Source organism: Panthera tigris, chromosome C1, assembly GCF_018350195.1.
Source record: "Panthera tigris isolate Pti1 chromosome C1, P.tigris_Pti1_mat1.1, whole genome shotgun sequence".
Lineage (NCBI taxonomy): Eukaryota > Metazoa > Chordata > Mammalia > Carnivora > Felidae > Panthera > Panthera tigris.
The window spans coordinates 116,394,088-116,413,432 of record NC_056667.1 but is presented as its reverse complement, the minus strand read 5'-3'; the positions used below and the strand labels follow the sequence as shown (position 1 = coordinate 116,413,432).

General features: G+C 55.6%; 1 protein-coding gene across 1 annotated transcript in view; it reads left to right on the top strand.

The window, feature by feature from the left end:
• GLI2 (GLI family zinc finger 2) overlaps positions 1–19,345 on the top strand; it is a 255,988-nt gene that overhangs the window by 202,425 nt on the left and 34,218 nt on the right. The window contains exons 4-5 of the mRNA XM_042994230.1: positions 14,531–14,733; positions 18,323–18,508. Of these exons, the coding sequence (XP_042850164.1) occupies positions 14,531–14,733; positions 18,323–18,508 (389 nt within the window). The remainder of the gene's footprint in view (positions 1–14,530; positions 14,734–18,322; positions 18,509–19,345) is intronic.

Below are 19,345 nucleotides of genomic sequence, written 5' to 3'. Positions count from 1 at the left end.
ACTCAGGGCTCAAAACCACAAATTGTGAGATCACCACCTGAGCCGAAGTCGGACACTTAACTGATTGAGCCACCCGGGTGCCCCACTAGGAGTAAAATTTCAGTTTGTGGGATAGATTGGCTTTTGAGGTGGGATCCTCTCCCAGGGCACATGGTCAGGTTGCCCACTCTGGGTGGAAGCTGATGCTAGTGCCCAGAATGCATTCATTCAGCCTAGCTCATTGCTGCTGGCTTTCCTGGAGGTCACTCCTGCTGGCCTTGGTCAACCACAGTTGGGGGGACTCGTGAGCAGTGCCCTGCCCCTGAGTCCCACTGCTCTCTGAGAGTCCAGCACTGTGGCCAGCATTGCTGTGTCACTTACTCGTCCTGGTGCCCATGGAGAAGAAGAGGTACACTGGGCACGGTGGGAGCCTTTTCTCCCATTCTCTCCTGCCGGGAGCTGCATTTCTGAGATGTGAACTTGACCCGCCCTGCCCAAGCAAGTAGAGTTTAGCTGTTGCCTAACTCAGGGGGGCGGGAAGGTCTGAGCGCTCATTCATCTGACGTCACCCACCCAAGGCTAGGATGTGCCAGCCTTGTGCCAGGTGTTGGGGATACAGGCCCAAGGAGACCCACTCTTGCTGCCCATATGCATCTCATGGTCTTGGAGGGGAAGGAGGAGAAATGGGGCAGTTACAGAGTCGTGTACTGGAAAGGGGGTGGGAGCCCAGAACACCAAGAAACCAGGAATGGAAAGCATTTACCAGAAGGAAGGCATGGGCAGCCTGTCTGTCCCCAGCTCAGCCCTAGCCCCAGCCTGCCATGGGGCTCCAGGGCCTTCTTGGGGTTGCCCCTGTACCAATGAGGGCCTCCACTCCCAGGCAGACACAGATCCCAGTATGAAAGAGGTGGCCTTTTCAATGCACACACTAATGGACTCAAAATTGGGTAAAAATCGGCAGCACACCCACCTCTAAGAAGACTTTTTATCTAAACTATTTGGAATTATCCATCTAGTTTTGACAGGCATCCAGGAAAGGAAATTCCACACACCACTTTGGCAGGCCAGACCAGAGTTGAAGAATTCTCACTGTGGAGGAGGTTCCCTGCGTGTAAGCCACCCGCCATCAGGGACTTTTCTCGTGGCCTAAACCTAGACCCCTAGGGCAGTGTGATGAAACCCTCTTGCCCTCCACCCACGGCTCCCCTTCTAGCCCCCTGGCATTTGCCCTGTGGTATGACAGTCCCCATAAAGCCGTGACGTTCTGGAAGATTCCGCTCAGACTGCGCTCAGTCTGGCTGTTCTTACAGACAAAGGCCTCACATACGCAGAGGTTAACCAGCACAGGTCACCTGGAGAGGACCTAATCCGGGCCTCTTCCCGGGGGCCAGCTGTGTTCCTGCCCCACCCCCATCCCCCACACATGGCTCAAATCCAAGGCCTCTCCCGCCACCCCCTCCCCAGCTCTGTCTAAGTCATCACTTGGCTACGAAAAGTCTCCTTGATACTTGCCTCTTGTCTTTTATCTTTTTGGTGTTTAAGTTTGAAAAAGCTGATAACCTTCCTATCCTTCTGTTCCAAGGGAGCAGGGGGGGAATGTGATAAAGGGTGGGCAATCGAATTAACCCCTGTTGCCTGCGTGGCTAGATCTTAACCAAGTCCATGTGTATGGCCTCCTTTGTCGGTGCAGTTTTATAACCTAATTTCCCTACCAAAACATCAGTGTTTACTTAGTAAGAAATCTGCTCTTTGTCAGCTGAAAACAGTGATTTCTTTATTACAGCTCTGTGTAGGGAGTGACAGCTGAAAGCCGGCGGCTTGGCTAGGTCTGGTGGAGTGTGCGGGTCTGGGAACGGGGTGAGTGGAGGGTCGAATGGATCGCATGCGTATGAAGACGTACGTCGGCCGCAGAGCAGGCCTGTCGGACGGGCTGGGGCGGGCCAGGAGGGAGCCTGGGCAGCAGACAGACGGAGCAGCCAAGATGAGCCCACTGGGTGACAGGGAGACAACCACCGGGCCCCCAGAGGCTTCCCAGCAGCCCACACAAGTTCACGACCAGCCCTGCGGTCTCTCAGCTCCCCACCACAGAGCCCCCGTCCACTCAGCCAACTTCTAACCAGAAGCCAACCATCCTCTTTAAGATTTAGGCTTATTAAATATTGAAGACATACAAAAGGACAAGCAAAAGCATGGTTAAGATATAAAAGAGTAGGGGTGCCTGGGTGGTTCAGTCGGTCGAGTGTCTGACTCTTGATTTCAGCTCAGGTCATGATCCCAGGGTCGTGGGAGGGAGCCTTGTGTCGGGCTCCACACTGAGCATGGAGCCTGCTTAAGATTCTCTCTCTCTCTCTCTCTCTCTCTCTCTCTCTCTCTCTTTCTGTCTCTTTCTGTCTCTCTCTCTCCCTCTGCCCTTCCGGCGCCCAGCTCTCTCTGTGGGAAAAAAAAAAAGATACAAAGAGTAGGAATATCATACGTGTCGTTCCCTGCCCAGGCGAGGGACTGGGGACACGCCAGCACCTTTAGGGTCCTTATGTGCCCCTCCGCTGCCCTGACCCAGGCACCCTCACTTCCACCACTCAGATTTATCATCCCCTTGCATCCATGATGGTTCCACTCTATGTCTGATTCCCCTAACAACACATCGTTTAGTTTTGCTTTGCATGCTTGATGTAAACAGAATCATTGCAAGTGTATTCGCTGGGAACCTACTTTCACGGGTCAAATTATGTTCCAGAGATTCACCCGTTAATGCATGGAGCTCTTGGGTGGTGAATTCTCATGACTCTGAAGGAGTCTGTATTGACAGGCATCCGGGACGTGTCTTTGTTTTTGCAACTTCAAACATCATCGCGGTGAACGCGCCTGTACCATCCTCTGGGCCCCATGTATGGCTGGCTGTTCTTTAGAATAAATGTGTGTCTGGGAATGAAATTGCTGAGTCATGGGGTGTTCACGTGTTAACGCTGGATGTTGCCAGACTTTTTCTGGGAGGTTTCGCCTCCAACAGGGTTTGAGAGCTCGGCTTGCTCCACATCCTTGTTAGCAGGGTAATGTCAGCAACATTTAATTTTTTTGCCACAATTTTGGTGTCTCCTGTGATTTGGATTTTCTATTTTCCTTATTACTGGTGAAGCTGAGCATCCTTTCGTCTGTTTATCGGCCAATAACGTTTCCTTCTTGTGAAGTGCCTGTTGAGCTGTTTTGCTCATTTCTGTATGGAGGTGCCTTTTTTCATATTGATGTGAATAAGCATTGTATATAGTAAGGCCACTCATTGCATAATTAGTTATCAGTGTTGCAAATATCCTCTCTCAGTTTGTGCTTGTTCTTTTCAATCCCATGATGAGGTGTCTGCATGAAGGGAAGTTCCTTTTATACCCAAGTCAGGTGATTGACTTGGGAACCCAACTCAGGTTCCCAACGACCACACTTCCTGGTTCCCCACACATTCTCCTCCCACCCAGCTGTGTGGTCTGACTTTCAGCTCCGGGACTCTGGTAGCTATTTCCCGATACGACCTGCTCTTTGTTCAGTTATTCTCCTGCCTCGGAACCCCAGGTCTGTGCCACTCACTGCCTCCTTTCCGTTTCTCTGTAAGAATTGAGGCCCAGTTTCAGGTGCCACCTCCTGCAGGAAGCCATCTCAGATGGCCCCAGCAGAATGAGTAAATTCTTTCCCTCCCACCCTCTTTCTGTTCCAGTACTTCGTATACTGTTGGTAGGCTACAGTTAGTGTCCACTCTCCTCTGCGACCCCAGAGGTCCCAGCGTGGTGATTCTGTCAAGGCGCTGAAGTAGACTGCAGGCTTAGGGGGCTGTAATTTCCCAAACTCATGGCTGGATCCCCAGGTTCATCGCCCTAACGGCTGGTCATCAACATAGCCTCATAGGGACTCACACTTCTCTGCTGAGATCTGTGCAAGCATGGGTTCAAGGTGAACCTTGGGAATGTCAGAGTTGACCAGACACCCCTGGTGCAGCACTTGTCAGGCAAGTTTCTTGTTTCCTCGGTGTGGGATGCTGGCCGAGTCTTCCTCGGTACCCCCAGCTCCCCACCCAGTGCCCTCAGAGGCCCATACTCAGCAAACATCGGCCGACAGAGGGACTAACGCATGAACCCATGAACAAATCACTGAATGGCTGGATGCTGTGGTCCCAGGCCCTGTTTACAGTTATCCTTTCTGCTGATTTATAGAGCTTCCCCACATGGGCAGAGGGCAGCCCAGGTGCAGGAGAACATGCAGATTTTCACAGAAAATGAACTGGGCTCTGATTTGGAGAGGGGCAGTTCCCCAGGGCTTTCCCAAAGAATGTCAGTTTGCATCTCTTTACCCTTGCAAACCCCCTGGGTATATATTCTGAATGGGACCTGATTTCTGGAACTTTTAAAATTCCTATACGGAAGCACCAGAAGCAAGCTTGCCAGTGTGCACTCTCACATACCCCGAATGAACCAAACGAACAGAAGACCAAGAAACAACACAAACCCTTGCAGGAGAGATTGAAGTCCACCCAGAGGAGCTCATCGGCCATCTATCTGCTATCAGGCATAGGGCCGCGAGCCTTGACACATGCCTGCCCTCCTCACCCAGTCCTGGTGCTAAGGAGCCCTGGCTCGAGGAGGCTCAGAGCAGGAAGACCAGCTTTGGGGTATTCGTTGGCCTTCTAGCAGATCAGTGGGCCCAAGGCCAGCTGCCTAGTGTTTCCCAGAAAGTGGGTGCCTGGCCCTGAGCGGCTCGGCAACGGCAGAGGGGTCACAGCCTCCCTACCCTGAGCCCTCTGACTCCACCCATGGCCCTGTGATCCTGGTGGGTGGCAGCCTCTTAGCCCAAAGGCAGGATGAGTACATTCGAGCCAGCGGTCTCCGGGGTGGGAGGGGCTGGCATGTCAGGGCTACGTGCAGGGCGAGTTCAGCTATGGGGAGCCAGTGACCGTGTAATCCGGGTGGCAGGCAGGAAGGCACGCTGCGGAGCCCTGTGAGCGTGCTCAGATGCCCTCCCAGCGTGGAGGGGAGTTTCCCCTTCCTCCCCAGCTTGCTGCCAACGGAGCGCCCATGGGGGGCCAGGCCACTCCAGGAAATAACACATAGACCCTGCTCTCTGAGGGCTGAACAGTCTCGGAAGGCAGGTGACAGTAATAGTGACGGTGATGTCAGGACCTCCCATGGGCCAAGACATACTGTCTTGGCTCCCAGCAAGCTGCCGCAAACTCAGTGGCTTAAAACAACAGAAATGGATTCCCTCGCGGTTTTGGAGATCAAGAGTCCAAAGTCATTATCACTGGGCTGAAATCAAGGCATTGGCAGGGCCGTGCTGCCTCCATAGGCTCTAGGGGAGGATTTATCCTTGCCTCCTCCAGCCTCTGCAAGGCCACCAGTGTTCCTTGGCTTGTGGCCGCATCCCTCCAGCCTGTGCCCCCGTGATTACACTGCCTCCTTCTCTTCTGCGTCCCTCTGCCTCTCTCTATTCTAAGGACAACTTGCTCTGGCATTTAGGACCCCCCTGATAATCCATAATGTCCCCTTACCTTAATCACACCTGCCAAGCCTTTTTTTGTTGCCAATACAGTGATATTAGCAAGGGATGAGGAAGGACATAGATGCATCTTTGAGAGACAAGGTCAGCCCCCCATGCTCACCTGCCCTCTGCTTCCCACCACGTATTTGTAAGAGTGCCATTGCGGTCACTGTTTATAGATGAGCACACAGGTTCAGAGAGGTGCCTGAACTGCTCCAAGCCACACAGCTAGGAGTGAGCTGAGCTGGGATCCGGGCCTTCTGCCTCAATGCCTATGCCATTCACTGGACACACTCTCTGCTTCATTCATTCATTCATTCATTCACGCAGCAGCCACATGTTAAGCATGCTGTCCAAACCCCGGTGGGCACGGGAGGGGGTGCTGGGGAAGCAAGTGAGCAGGAGTGGACCTGAGCTTGCTCCCTGGCTGCCCATCCAAGGCAGGGGACAGGCCCTGAGGGGCTCACTGCAGGTGCCCAGTGCTCGGCCAAGATGGACGTGCTCAGGGTCTGGGGAAGGAGCTGTCCTCCACAGGAGTGTCTCATGAGGGCCCTGACCTCCATGTGGAGCTAGGAGGCTTCTTGAACGAGGGGGCCCTGAGCTGGACCCTTGGAGGGAGAGGTTGGAGGTTAGCTGGGGACAGAGGCAGGGCACGACTGGAGTAGCAGGTGTGGCACGGGCCCAGAACCAGAGCGGAAGCACAGGGAGGGTGGACAGAAGAGGCAGGTGCATGACCACACAGGATCTCTCCTGCTGCTACCACAGCTTTCGGTCACCCTGAGAAGCAGGCCAGAGCTGAGGTTCGTAGACCTGCAGCCCCAAGTGACCAGACCTCTCCTTCCTCAACCTCAGCAAAGGCCCCTAGAGCGGGCTGTGGCTGTGACCCCTAACACCGGGTCCCGGGCTTCCAGTCCAGCTGTGCCGCTGACCTCACCATAGCTGTGCCACTGCTGCTTTGGGTCTCAGTAGCGCTGTCAGTGAAATGGGACACAAAGCGTCCATCCCTGCCTGTTTCTGGCCCGACTGACCTGCCACAGGGAAAGGTCCATCAGGAGCCTCTCTGGGTTGCCAAGGGTCCTTCCTGCTGGCTCCTGGCCCCCACATGAGAGAGTTTGCCCCAGTGGCTCCTGCTGAGTCTGAGTGAGTCAGCATCCCTCAGCTCTGCATTGTTCTGCTTCTCTAAACAGCACCGTGGGTGGGGTACGGGTGCCCCATCCCTGCACTTCTGCCCCTCCTCCCACCGCAGTAAGGAGCGCGTTGGTACCTGCCCCTGCACCCTGGCTCAGGCTGTGCTGTGGGTCAGATGCCCTCCCTATCCCTGCCATCAAACAGAGTCCTACTCACCCCTGCAGCCCCATGGGAGCCATACACCCTTCGGGGGCACATCCCCATCCTACCAGCTTCCAGGGATGGTGCCCATACCCAAGCATGCAGGCATGCTGACTCGGGTCCAGCCACTTTGGTGGTGAGCCGTGTGTGGCTGTGTGGGGGTCTCATCGCCTTGGCCTTGCCTTCTCTCTCCCTCCAAAACTCTTGAGCCAACACATGGGGAGGGGCCCAGGACTTGTTGGAAGATGGCACTGGGTCCACTCCGTTCTCTGAGCGTCTTCCCTTTGCTCATCTGTTAAATCTGTAAAAACATGTGGTGAGCACGGGGTGGGCATCTCCGAGGCATGCGGGGATGCACTGCACACTTCGCTTACGGAGCTCATTCCACGCCACAGCCTCCCTCGGGCAGGCCCCAGTGCCCCATTCCCTACAGGCAAGGTTGTGGAGGCTCGGGGCAGAGGGCACAGCCAAGGTCCGCAGTAAGCGGCAGGGCTATAATTCAGACCCAGAAAGCCCAGGTCCCACCTGCAAGTGTGGGCCACTCCCCTCAGCCTGCACCCCACCCCAGCTGGGGTCGGCTCGAGGACCAGCTGAGGCAATGTCTGCAAAGAGACACCAAGCTGAACTTGTCGAGGGCGGACGGCTGAGGCGGAAGCTTGCCTTTGGGTGGACCTCCGGGCAACGCGCCAAGCCTGACCTCGCAGAGTCAGAAAGGCCTAGTTTCCACTCCGCTCGGCCACTTAGAGCTCTGCAGCCTCGGGCAAGTCTGGTTAACCCCCCTTGACCCTTGGTTGCCTTCTGTTTAAAATGGAGGTAATACAAGCTGCCTTGCAGAGCTACCGGATGTGTTGGGTGCAGCCGGTGTTCCGCCAAGGCTGACCCCCCGTCTGCCACGACTTCCCCACGGCAGCCGCAGGTTAGGGCCACGACGGCAGCCGTCCAGCTAGGTCTCCGCTTCCTTTCCCCGTTCTGACTCCTCTTCGCGCCCGGCCACCACTCTGGTCTTCGGACCTGACCCAGAAGCCTTGTCCAGCGGCATCACCAGGCCCCCTCCTGGTAGAGGGGGAAGGGAAGAGGGTGGAGGAGAGACCCTGCTCAGGAGACGCCCTGTCCCGGTCCTCCCTGCAGCTTCCAGGAGGAGCCAGGCCGGCCGTCCTGACCAGCGCCGACACTGGGAGGGCAGGAGTCAACTGCCATAGGATAGGCCCCCCCAGAGGCTGGGCCCCACTGCAGGCCACTGCCACCCGTCGCCAACAGGTGCCCACACACCCACATACACGCACACGCATGCACGTGGAGGCAGGGAGGCGGTTGCTGTTCCTCTTACCCAGAGTCCCCTGTTTGTGCCTCATGCCCACACGTCAGCACCCCCCCATGCTCACCTGCCCTCTGCTTCCCACCACGTATTTGTAAGAGCGCCATTGCGATCGCTGTTTATAGATGAGCACACAGGTTCAGAGAGGTGCCTGAACTGCTCCAAGCCACACAGCTAGGAGTGAGCCTCAGCGGCCCTGGGCAGGACGCCTACCACCCTGTCCTTCAGTCCTGCAGGCGGGAGGGTGGACAGGCCCGAGGAATTAGGGCTCCGATCTGCGTTGCAGGATGCTGGGCCCAGGATCACTCTGGGCCAGGAGAGGCAGTGTTAGTCAAAGCTGGCCTTGGCTGTTGCCTATGATAGAAAAACTTAGCTCAAACTGGCTTAAACGAACAAACAAGCGCATAGGGTGAAGATAACTGAAAAGGCCAACGCTACTAACTTCTGGCGAGGCTGGATCTGCACCAGGAGCTCCGTTCAAGAACCTGGTACCACATCTTCCAGCTCTGACACTCGGTGTATCGTCTTCATGTTTGGCCTCTCCCCTCACGGTCCCTGGCAGTTCCGTGCTTGCACCCTACCTGCAGAGCCACGCTTGTGGACAGAGAACCCTTATCCCCAAAGATTCCAGCCACCACTTCTAGCTTAAGCTTCTGCCCGTCTCTGAAACGATCACCGTACATGGGAATGTGGAATGCTCTGATCAGCTGATCTCAGGTCACATGGCCCCCACCCCCAGGAGAAAAAGCAGGGTGGGTCCAGTGGGTCCAGTACAGATCCAGCCCAAAGTGCTCTGTTCCTCCATCAAGGCGTAGCCTTCGCTCACACAGATCCTTATACTCTAGCCTTTCTTTGCACGTGCTGCTTCCTTTATTTGTAATGCACTTCCTCACGAATTCCTACTGACCCTTCAGAACCCCTCGCAAATGTCACCTCCTCTGAGAAGCCTTCCCTTATGCTTACGTGCGGAGTTAGATAATGTTTTCCTCTGCTGGAGCCTTTATCAGATTGCCTGATGCTTACCCAATTTAGGGGTCTGCCTCTTCCACTTGGGTTCCTGGCTCCCTATAGGTCCTGGGCACAGAGCAAGTGCCCAGGTCCATTTTGTCGGGGATGTGAGCAAATGCACAAAGGAACAAATGGTAGAATCAGGCTCAGGTGAGCTCAGAGTTGGACTGCAGGGGAGAAGGCAATGCTTAAGAGCAGTGTCCAAGCTGAGCAACTTACAGTCCAGTTGATGTCGGCCTGCAAGGCCACCTCCTTGAGTCTCTGCCCAGTTGCCAGAATTCAAGGCCTGGACAGGCCATCACTGAGACCTGGGTTGGGCCCCCATGGCCAATGGCATAGAAATGGAAGAAGAAAGGGAAGTTGTGGCTGGGGGTCAGCCTTAAGTGCTGGGTCAGATTTCATCAACAGACGTCTGTCCTGGTGTCAGCTCACAAATGCTGGTAAGCACCCAGCAGGCATGGAACCTTCAGTTGGGCCCCGGGACGGGACCAAGAGACCCCGGGTCCCTGAAGGACCTGCCTAGAAAGTTGGCGGTATTGATGTGATTTCGGAAGCTCCCTGCTCCCCCACACGCATTAATAATGTTTGGAATTCTGCCATTTGAGATTCATTCCCTTGGCTTTATTTGGTCTGTCAAAATGGCAATCTTTTGGAACCTTTGTGCCCCTGGATCCTTATCGGTCATTCACAACACAGTGCGAGGGAAAGGTTCTGGCTCCTTCCTGAGAGCTGGATTGGATTGTGCATGGTGATGGAGTGGAAACGAAGACAGAAAAAGAAGCTGACGCAGAGTGGGGAGGAAGCTGTCCTGCTCTCGTGTGTTGCCCCTCTCTGATCCTGCACCCACCTGAGCCCTGCTCACAAAAAACCACAGTCATCAAGAGCACCCGTTTCTCTCCCGAGGGGATGGGCACAGCACAAGCGTGGGCCCAGCCCCACCTCGGTTGTTTGTGGTTCTACTATCTGCAATCTGAGTGACCTTGGGCAAGAGACCTTGCCTTCCTGGGTGTGTTCTCATCTGTAAAATGGGCATGAAGTGCCTTCTTGGTGAATTTTTTACTGGGATTAAAAAAGGAACTACATGCATGATGTCCTTTGATAGCTGGCATGCAGTCACCCCTATCTTGAGGAGCTGTCAGGTGAGGGCACAGTAAAGTGTCACCGTACAGAGGGGACATCTGGGGAGCCTTCCCAGAGGAGGCGTCTGGACAGTCATCCACAGCTTTGTTGGCTGATGGGCCTCTTGTCCTGGATTCTGGGTGCCCAGGTCAGTAGTTGCCCCCTACCCCAAGAGGACTTGTTGCAGAGAAGGGAAGGGTAGAGAGTTAATGCCTGCTAACCCCCTGCCATGCACCTAGCACTGGTCTTTGTGTGCCATTCTGGGAGGCACCGGGAAGGGGCAGCATGCTGGCTGAGGCCCCCCAGCTAGGTGGGAAAGGTCAAGGTTAGCAAGAGAAAACCAGTGCTTTGGAAGGCCCAAGCAGTGCCCAGGTGCCAGTCCTGCCCCACTGCTTCCTGGCCCCTCGGTCCCCTCAAACAGCTTCCAGAATCCAGCCCTGCTCCTCATGTAAAGGAAGAACATTTGGTTGTGCCTGCGCTAGAGCTCTGCTGGCCTAGATCCCACAGCCTCCAGGCCAAGAGTGACAGCACTCCCGGCACTGGGAAGAGCACAGGGTTGTTCTGTGTGCCCTTGAATCAGCCCTCTGAGCTGACCTGTCTCACGAGCACACCCTGTGAAAACTGCATTGTGGGGGGGTGGGGGGCGGGGAGCGGGGAGGAGGGTGGGCAGTGGCCTCTCTCAGCTCCCTTCCCTGTCACACCAGAAAAATGGGTCCTTGACAGTGTTCTCTGTGGGCGTGGGCGGCCCCTGGGATGAGGGGAGCACTATCCTGGGAGCGAGGAGGACTTGGTAGAGTCTTAGCCTGCATCTCTCTGGCCACACAGCATGGAGGGTGACTTCCCCTCTGGGCCCAGAGTCCTCATGAGCTCCCTGTTCCCTTGAGGGCCGCAGAGGTCACTGTCCCCTGAGGGGTGGTACGGAGGTGTGAAGACATGTCCCTGTTCCAGGGGGGGACTCAGGCCCCACCCACCACCTCCAAGCCCAACTGCTAGGTTGGGTTGGATTCCAGCCCCTGCCAGGGCAGGGTAGCCCCCCAGGGGTGCGCTTGTTACCATGACAACACCTCTCTCCAGCCTCTTGCTTGGGAGACACTCATCTGGTCAGTGGAATGGGGTCACCTCGGACAGACTGGGGCTGCCGTGTGCCCTAAACGTGTTCCTTTAAATCCCCATGTAGTCACTGGTTTGTCTCTTGAGGCCTCAGCTGTTGTCACTATGCCCTACAAGGAGACCCTGGTGCCAGGGAGGCTTGGACAGGCCACTAAGGCCACCGGCTTCCATGACATAGGCTGCTGTGACCTCAACCCTGGCCAGCGTCCTGCAGACCCTGGGAAACTCGTGTGTTTCGGGGGTAGGGGGCGGGGAGGAAGGACAAAGGGGTCTGAGGACAAGAGGTGCCTCACACTGTTCTCCAGAACACCCTGCTTTGACTGAAGTGGGCTCAGCCTTCCAGAATGTTTACCCTTCAATCCCAGATCTGTGCTCAGGAGTCAGAGGTCTCCTCCCCGCCCCACAGGCCCAGCCCACAGGTGTTATTCTCCGAGTATGGTCTTCATAGGACACCTGTCCTGTCGCGGGAGTGTGAGTGTCCATCCTGCCCCGGTCACCATGCCTGAGGCAGCAAGACTGGCCCTTAGCAAGAGGACGAATTAAGTCTGGTTCTCTTTCCTCCCCACCCTTGGACACATAGCACCCCTGCCTAGAGCAAAGACGTCTCTTAAGCTCCTTGTTCTTAATGCAGGTCACTCACAGGTGGACTGGGCTGGGCAGGCAGCCTGTGAGGGAGAGCAGCTTGAGGCCGTGACTCGTGACTTACCCCGGAGACTCCCTTCTGCCTAGCTCAGGGCCTGGCAGTCATACTTGTAGCCGTCACTGAAATGCCTCTGGGATGCTAGTTCCCTGCCCGGTGCTAGTGTATAGAGGGACCTCAGATGGAACCCCGTTACCTGGGAGATGTGCCCGTTAACCCAAGACCAGCAGCAGGCACCCCAGGGGTAGCAGGGAGGAAGGAGCAGAGAGCTCACGCCTGGGCGAGGGGCTTCAGGGAAGGTGTCCCCGAGGCAGTTCCCTCCCCTGGGCTTACAAGGTAGAGAAGGGATTTGCCTTATAAGGTGCAGGAGGCATCGGAGGCCAAGAATCGGTGTGGGCAGAAGCACACCAGTGTGAACGTGGCCTGGCAGGTTCGTCGGGTCTGCGCGTCCATTGCAATCACATCTGCAAAAGCTAGAAAACGATGTAGCAGAATGCTTAGGCCCTCCCAGCGGGGAGTTTGTGAAACCCAGATGTTAAGACATCTGGATGTCACCTGCTTGGGTCCCGGTGTGCACGGTGTCGCAGGCACGGTTTTCGGGCACTGTTAAACACAAGCAGTAATTATCTGTGGTTCGCTGCAGCCAGTGGACAGACCATCCCCGCTCTGAAGTAACCAATCCTAACAATGCCCTTGCCCACATCCAAGGCCAATCCCATGGGGGAGGTTTTGACAGCCTCCGGGGCACACCTGGGTTTTGCCCTCCAAGTGTGGCACTGATGCTGTGATAACAGCTCTCATTTACCAGCTGACGGCTGTGTCTCAGGGACCGTTTGGGGGACTTTCATCTTTAGGGCAGCCTCATGAAAAAGGCATTATTATCTCCGTATTCCAGTGGAGGAAATTGAGGCTTGCAGAGGTTAAATCGCTTGCTCGTGTGACTGAGCTGATAATGGCTGAGATCCTAACGCGGGTTCGTCTGCTGCTAACACATATTCTTTTCTTTGTGCTGTGTCGGATCACAGGGAGACCCCACGTTCTGAAAAAGTGGAAATTGTATCTTGGTAAATTTGGTCACCCGTGACTCAGCTGTGGTTTCATAGCTACTTCTCTTCTAAAGCCTGATTTTTCTTTAATGGGCAAGTCTTGGGGTAGATGACCTCAGATCACCCCTGCAGCCAGCATGCGAACAACCGCCTAGAAACTCCAAGTGAGCAGCAGGCCTAATGGAAAGACCCCGTCCTTGTGTCGAGTGGAGTCAGTGCCCCCTGGAGGACTGAGCAGGGGACATGGAGGTGGCCTCGGCCATGCCAGCCTTGCCACAGGGACCAGGCCAAGTGCATGCCTCACCTTTGGTGGGCACCCAAGAAGTGAGGCTGTGTTAGCATTAAAAGGAATTCCAAAAGGGGCACCTGGGTGGCTCAGTCGGCTAAACATCCAGCTCTTGATTTCAGCTCAGGTCACCATCTCACAGTTCATAGGTTCAAGCCCCACGTCGGGTTGCATGCTGAGAGTGCAAAGCCTGTTTGGATCTTCTCTCTCTCCCTCTCTTCCTGTCCCTCTACCCCCTCCCAAAATAAATAAATAAACGTTAAAAAAAATCCGTGTAAGGAGAACTAAAAGGATATTGCAGAATTTTAGTTGCAGCTCAGCATTCCAGAACTCTTCTTGAACCCTGCTCTGCTCCTTCGCAATTAATCCTGTGGCTGGGTGCTCCACAGCAGCAACTACCCCTCTAAACCAAAGTTCTCTACTTTCAGGGCATCTCCCGATTCCTCCCTTTCTCTCAATTCTGTTAGGAACGTGAGCTCTTTGGGGCGCCTGGCTGGCTCTTGATCGTGCAAGTCTTGATCTCGGGGTTGTGAGTGTGAACCCCACGTTGGATGGGGTTGGATTCCTTAAAACTAAAATCTTTAGGGGCGCCTGGGTGGCTCAGTGGGCTAAGCATCCCTTGACTTCGGCTCCGATCATGATCTCATGGTTTGTGGGATTGAGCCCTGAGTCAGGCTCTGCACAGTGCAGAGCCTGCTTGGGATTCTTTCTCCTTCTCTCTCTGCCCCGCCCCCTGCTTGCACGCACGCTCTAAACAAACAAACAAACAAACTTTTGAAAAATAAAAAATATATATATTTAAAAACAAAAAGGGAATGAGCTCTTTGCATCTTGCCCCTGGTATTAGAGTTCTCATGTTCTGTTTTTCATTCACGTAGAACGCATGCATCCAGTCATTTAATAAAGAGTTGTGTTATTTCTGTTTGTCCAGCTTTGAGCAGGTACTGGGCCCACTGAGCCTGTGGTCCCGCAAATCCAGATGTGTGTATGACGAATTTCATCGCCAACACCAGATCGGCCGGTGGGCGGCCGCACCAGCACACAGGAGTTTTCAGCCCGCATGTGCCAGCCAATGTGTGCGACTTCAGACTACTACGCGGACCCAGCCCGCGTCTCAGCCGGGTCCCCCACACGTCCTTCTACGACTGGCCATGCCTTCTTACACTGCTCCTTTGTCTTTGCAGGCCTCCTGCCCTGAGTGGCAGCCCCATTATCTCCGACATCTCGTTGATCCGGCTTTCCCCACACCCCGCCGGCCCCGGGGAGTCCCCCTTCAACGCCCCCCACCCCTACGTGAGCCCCCACATGGAGCATTACCTCCGTGCCATGCACAGCAGCCCCACACTCCCCACGATCTCTGCGGCCCGGGGCCTTAGCCCCGCTGACGGTGAGTAGGGCCTGGGGGACTGGGGGACAGGGCCACTAACCCTAACAGTGTTGATTCCCCAGCCCCAGTCCTCTGGGACAACAGTGAGCAGGCTGACATTCCTCCCCACCACCCTGAACAACGGGTGTTCAGTAAGTGGCGAGAGCCAACACGGTCTGGGGACCATTGTTCTTGAGAGCTGTTCCGTAAACACCTTTTTGCATGCAAATTATGTACAACAATGGCCGGGTGTGTTTGTTCTTGTAGATCTTACCAGAGGTGAGAACTGTTTGGTTGCAATAAACCAAACTCTGCTTCTGGTTAAGTAGAGGGGGCGGGGGGCGTTGGATCCCGTCTCATGGGCCTCCAGAGCAGAAGGAGGACAGCGCCGGGCTGGCTTCTGCCCCTTGCAGGTCAACACGTGGCCTCCAAACGACACCCCAAGCCTCCACATGTGAGCACTGATGGCCTGGTGTGTCTCAGGTCAGATGCTTGAGAGAGAATTGCCTGGTCCAGCTGGGAGATCAGATGCCCCTCCCCCCCCACCAATCCAGTTAATTTGAGACACGTCACGGGACGCTAATACGGTTTTCAGATCTAAAATGTAGTACTTCCAAAAACAATGTGCTACTTCCAGCCCCATCGCCACCTCACCAATGCACCTGTGCAAACACACACACGCACACGCATGCACCTACACACGCTGGACGCTAGTAAGCACATTTGGGAGCTAGCCCCGCCCATCCTGTCATCCCGGAAGTGCTCCCACCCCACCCCTAGCTTGGAGCGCTGTCCCCATGGTACCCGGTGGCCACTTATTGCTGCCATTTTTGTCAAAAAACAACCGGGTTGCATCTTCTCAGAATCTGCCCACTGAAACTATCGGGCAGAGGGACGTTCCAGAGGACAGACATTTCTAAGGACTTTGCACTCAGGAGCCCGTGGGCAGAGGCTCCGGGAAACACAATCCCAGCGGGTCCCTCCTAACCACATCCTGTCCTCACCAGGGGGGATGTGCCCTCTCCCACTTTGTGGATATGACTGGAAGCGGGAGCTGAGTCCCGGACCTGAGAGGCTCAGGTTGGAGTTTCACAAGGAAAAGGACTCCAGCCTCCAAACACACAGAAAGGCTCGCTGGACTATCTGGCTCGTCGCTCTAGCCACGTGATTTGCACTTCGCCTCGTCTTTACCACCAAGAAACCAGACGAGGCAACTGCCAGCAACTACAGGATGTGAAAGTGGCTGGCCGCAGGGTGGCCGTTCTGAAGTGACTCCCAAGGGGTCGGACCCCAGCCCTGAAATCTCCACGGCGAAGCGTTTCGCTGCCTCCACATTGAGCCGCCGACTCCAGAAAGTGGGCCTGTGCTTCTTTCTCCACGCCTCTGTTGATGACCCAGCCAGCGATGCGCTGGCGCGGAGCGTGAGGATGCTGCCCTGGCCTTGAACCTCGCATGCGGTGCAGTGCGCTGAACCGTGCCTGCCCCCGGGAAGATGCGTCCACACCCCACTCCCCGAACCTGAGAGTGTTGCCTCATTTGGAAAAAAGGCCTTTGCAGATGTGATTTAGTTGGGGATTTTGAATGAGGAGATCATCCTGGAATGTCCGCGTGGGCCTTAAATACAACGATAAGTGTCCTCATAAGAGACATGTGAGAGAACAACGCATAGATGGGAGAGATGTGGCCACCGGCCAAGGAAACTGGGAACCCCCAGAAGCTGGAGGAAGAAGCACAGAACAGATTATCCCCTCGAGCCTCTCCAGAGGGAGTGTGACCCTGCTGACACCTTCACATCGGACTTCTGGCCTCCAGGACTGTGAGAGAAGGAAACGGTGTTGTTCGAACAGCCGTTAGCGCTGAGTCTGTACTTACGAACCTGTTACGGCAGCTGTAGGAGATTAAGACACGTGGCTCGTGGGTCAGAGGCCCTGAGAGATGTCTCTAGAAGAGACAAGGACACAGGAGTTTCAGTGGATAACGGTGTAGCCCATCCCTTGAAGGAGGGACTTAGAGTTGTGGAGCACTGATCCGATGCCTGATTTCCATATAAACGTCGCCGTGGCTCCTGTCACGCCCACTTATCCTCCGCCCCAGTCCCTTGAGAAAGCAGGCATGGGGCCAGCTCCAGAGGGCACTTGGCTAATTTGCAGACTGAAACCCTGAGACCTCGCTGGCCCTGAACCAAGCTCCCAAGTGAGTAGAGACAGCACGACAGGCTCACACCGCCGGTGTGTCAGACCCAGCACTTGCCCACATGAGGCCCGGAAAGTTCATCAGCTATGAGAGGCAGCGTCTGCCAGACCACGTGTGCTCTGAGGACAAACGGGCCCTCCAGGGAAGGCTTCAGGGAGGAGGCGGACATCCAGAAAGAAGGGGGACAGGAGGGTGTTTCAGGCATGGACAAGGTAGGCAGAGGCCGTGGGGCATCATCCTGGCTGCAGGCCAGGGCTCTCTCTAGTGGATACGGCAGAAGTTGAGGAAGAGGAAGAGGGTGACTGTTTCCATTGACTGGCTTCTCTCTGCCCAGGGCATACGGATGAGATCTTTGCTTTTTGCCAAGCCAAAGAGCAGAGACTGCCAGAGTCCCCATCTGCCAGTGGGGGGTGGTAATGGTGGCCCTGAGGTCATAGCACATGGGGATGGTGACACTGAGAATGAACGTGAGTCCCTCAGCACTGCCCGCACAGGCCCAGCAAGCACTCAACACGATGCCGGCCATCACTGACATTTTGAATAGTAACTTGAGTCGTGAGTATTAGTGCCCCCGTGTTACGGATGGAAAACTGAGGCAGCTGAGAAAGGAGGCCCCTTCCCAGTTTTGCACACCTGGTGAAAGGCAGGACTCTCAATGGGTATGTGTGGCTCCAAGCTCCGCGCCGGAGTGCCAGGCCCCCTCGAAGATGCTCCGAAGTTCATCCTCCCTGCCTCTTGGCTGAGCCCCCGGAGGGGCTGAGTGCAGGGCTGGAGGCAGACAGCTCGGGGTCCCGCGGTCGCAGGCCAGGCCGGGAGCTTGATCTGTCCGGGTCCGGGTGATCTCGCTGTGACTGTTCAGGCCAGGCCGACCCCCACAGCGTCTTCGTTTCCGTCTTCGTTTCCCGGGTCGCCTGGGTGGCTCAGTCGGTCAAGCGTCCGACTTTGGCTCGGGTCATGATCTCACAGCTCGTGAGTTCGAGCCCCGCGTCGGGCTCTGTGCTGACAGCTCTGTCTCCCTCTCTCTCTGCCCCTCTCCCACACGCACTCTGTCTCTCCCTGCCTCTCAAAAATAAAGAAAACTAATAAAAAAAGTTTACATCTTCGTTTCCCTTTGAAGGCTCTGCTGGACGGTGGACAGGGGATGCTGTCAGCCTGGGGCTCTTGTCTCCTGTGGGGCCTGCACGGGAAGGAAGGGGCGGTTGTTTACGGCTCTGTGGACACGGAGGCATGCGGGATCTGGGTCCCCATCGGCAGGAACATGCCCCACCCACCTCGTCCGCTCAGTTGGGGGAGGGGACCCAGGGGCAGAGGAAGGACCGGCGGGCACTAGGGGGAGCTCACCAAGCCGTATGTGTGTTTCTCTATTTGGTGCCATGTCCTGATGGCTTCTTTCTCTCTCCCTCCCTCCTGCCCACAGTGGCCCACGAGCACCTCAAGGAGAGGGGACTGTTTGGCCTCCCCCCTCCGGGCACCAACCCCTCAGACTATTACCACCAGATGACTCTCATGGCGGGCCACCCTGCACCATACGGGGACCTGCTGGTGCAGAGTGGGGGTGCCGCCAGTGCACCCCACCTCCACGACTACCTCAATCCAGTGGATGGTGAGTGCTGGGCGGGGGCGGGGAGCGGGAGAGGAGACGCCGCTCCTTCTGTGGGTGAGGAGCCCTAAGGAGTGGTCTGGGATCCTTGCCATGACTGCTGTCCGCAGGGGACCGAGTCTGAGCAACTCCCACAAACACTTAGTGAGTCGCCGCAAGCCAGGACATGTTTTAGCAATTGCAGACTGGGGAACAAAACACACTCGTTTCTGCTTTCATGGAACTTACAACATGATAGGGAGAGACAAAGCCAAGAATGGAATAGGAAGCACTGGGGTGAAGTGGGGGGCGGGGTATAGTCTTGAATGAGGAAATTGAGAAATCCTCCCTGGGAAAATGATATTCAAGCAAGAATTAAAGGAGGTGAGCAGTACACAAATATGTGGAAAGAATGATCCAGGCAGGGAAACAGCAAGTGCAAAGGGCCTGAGGCAGCAGCATGCCCTCTGAGTTCAAGAAAAAGCCAGGCCAGCATGCCTGGCACCCAGTGAGTGGGCAGGGCAGGAGTAGGGTGAGGCCAGATTTCTGGGGCTGGCTGGTCAGGGCTTGGTAAGACTTTGTCTGGCTTAAGCATCATGGGACCCTTGGAGGGGGATTGGACAGAGGACTAATGAGACCTGACTTTTTTTTTTTAATATTTTATTTATTTTTGAAAGAGAGAGAGAGAGAGAGCATGACCAGGAAAGGGGCAGAGAGAGAGGGAGACACAGAATCTGAAGCAGGCTCCAGGCTCTGAGCTGTCAGCACAGAGCCCGACACGGGGCTTGAACTCAAGAACCACAAGATCATGACCTGAGCCAAAGTCGGACTCAACTGACTGAGCCAGCCAGGTGCCCTGAG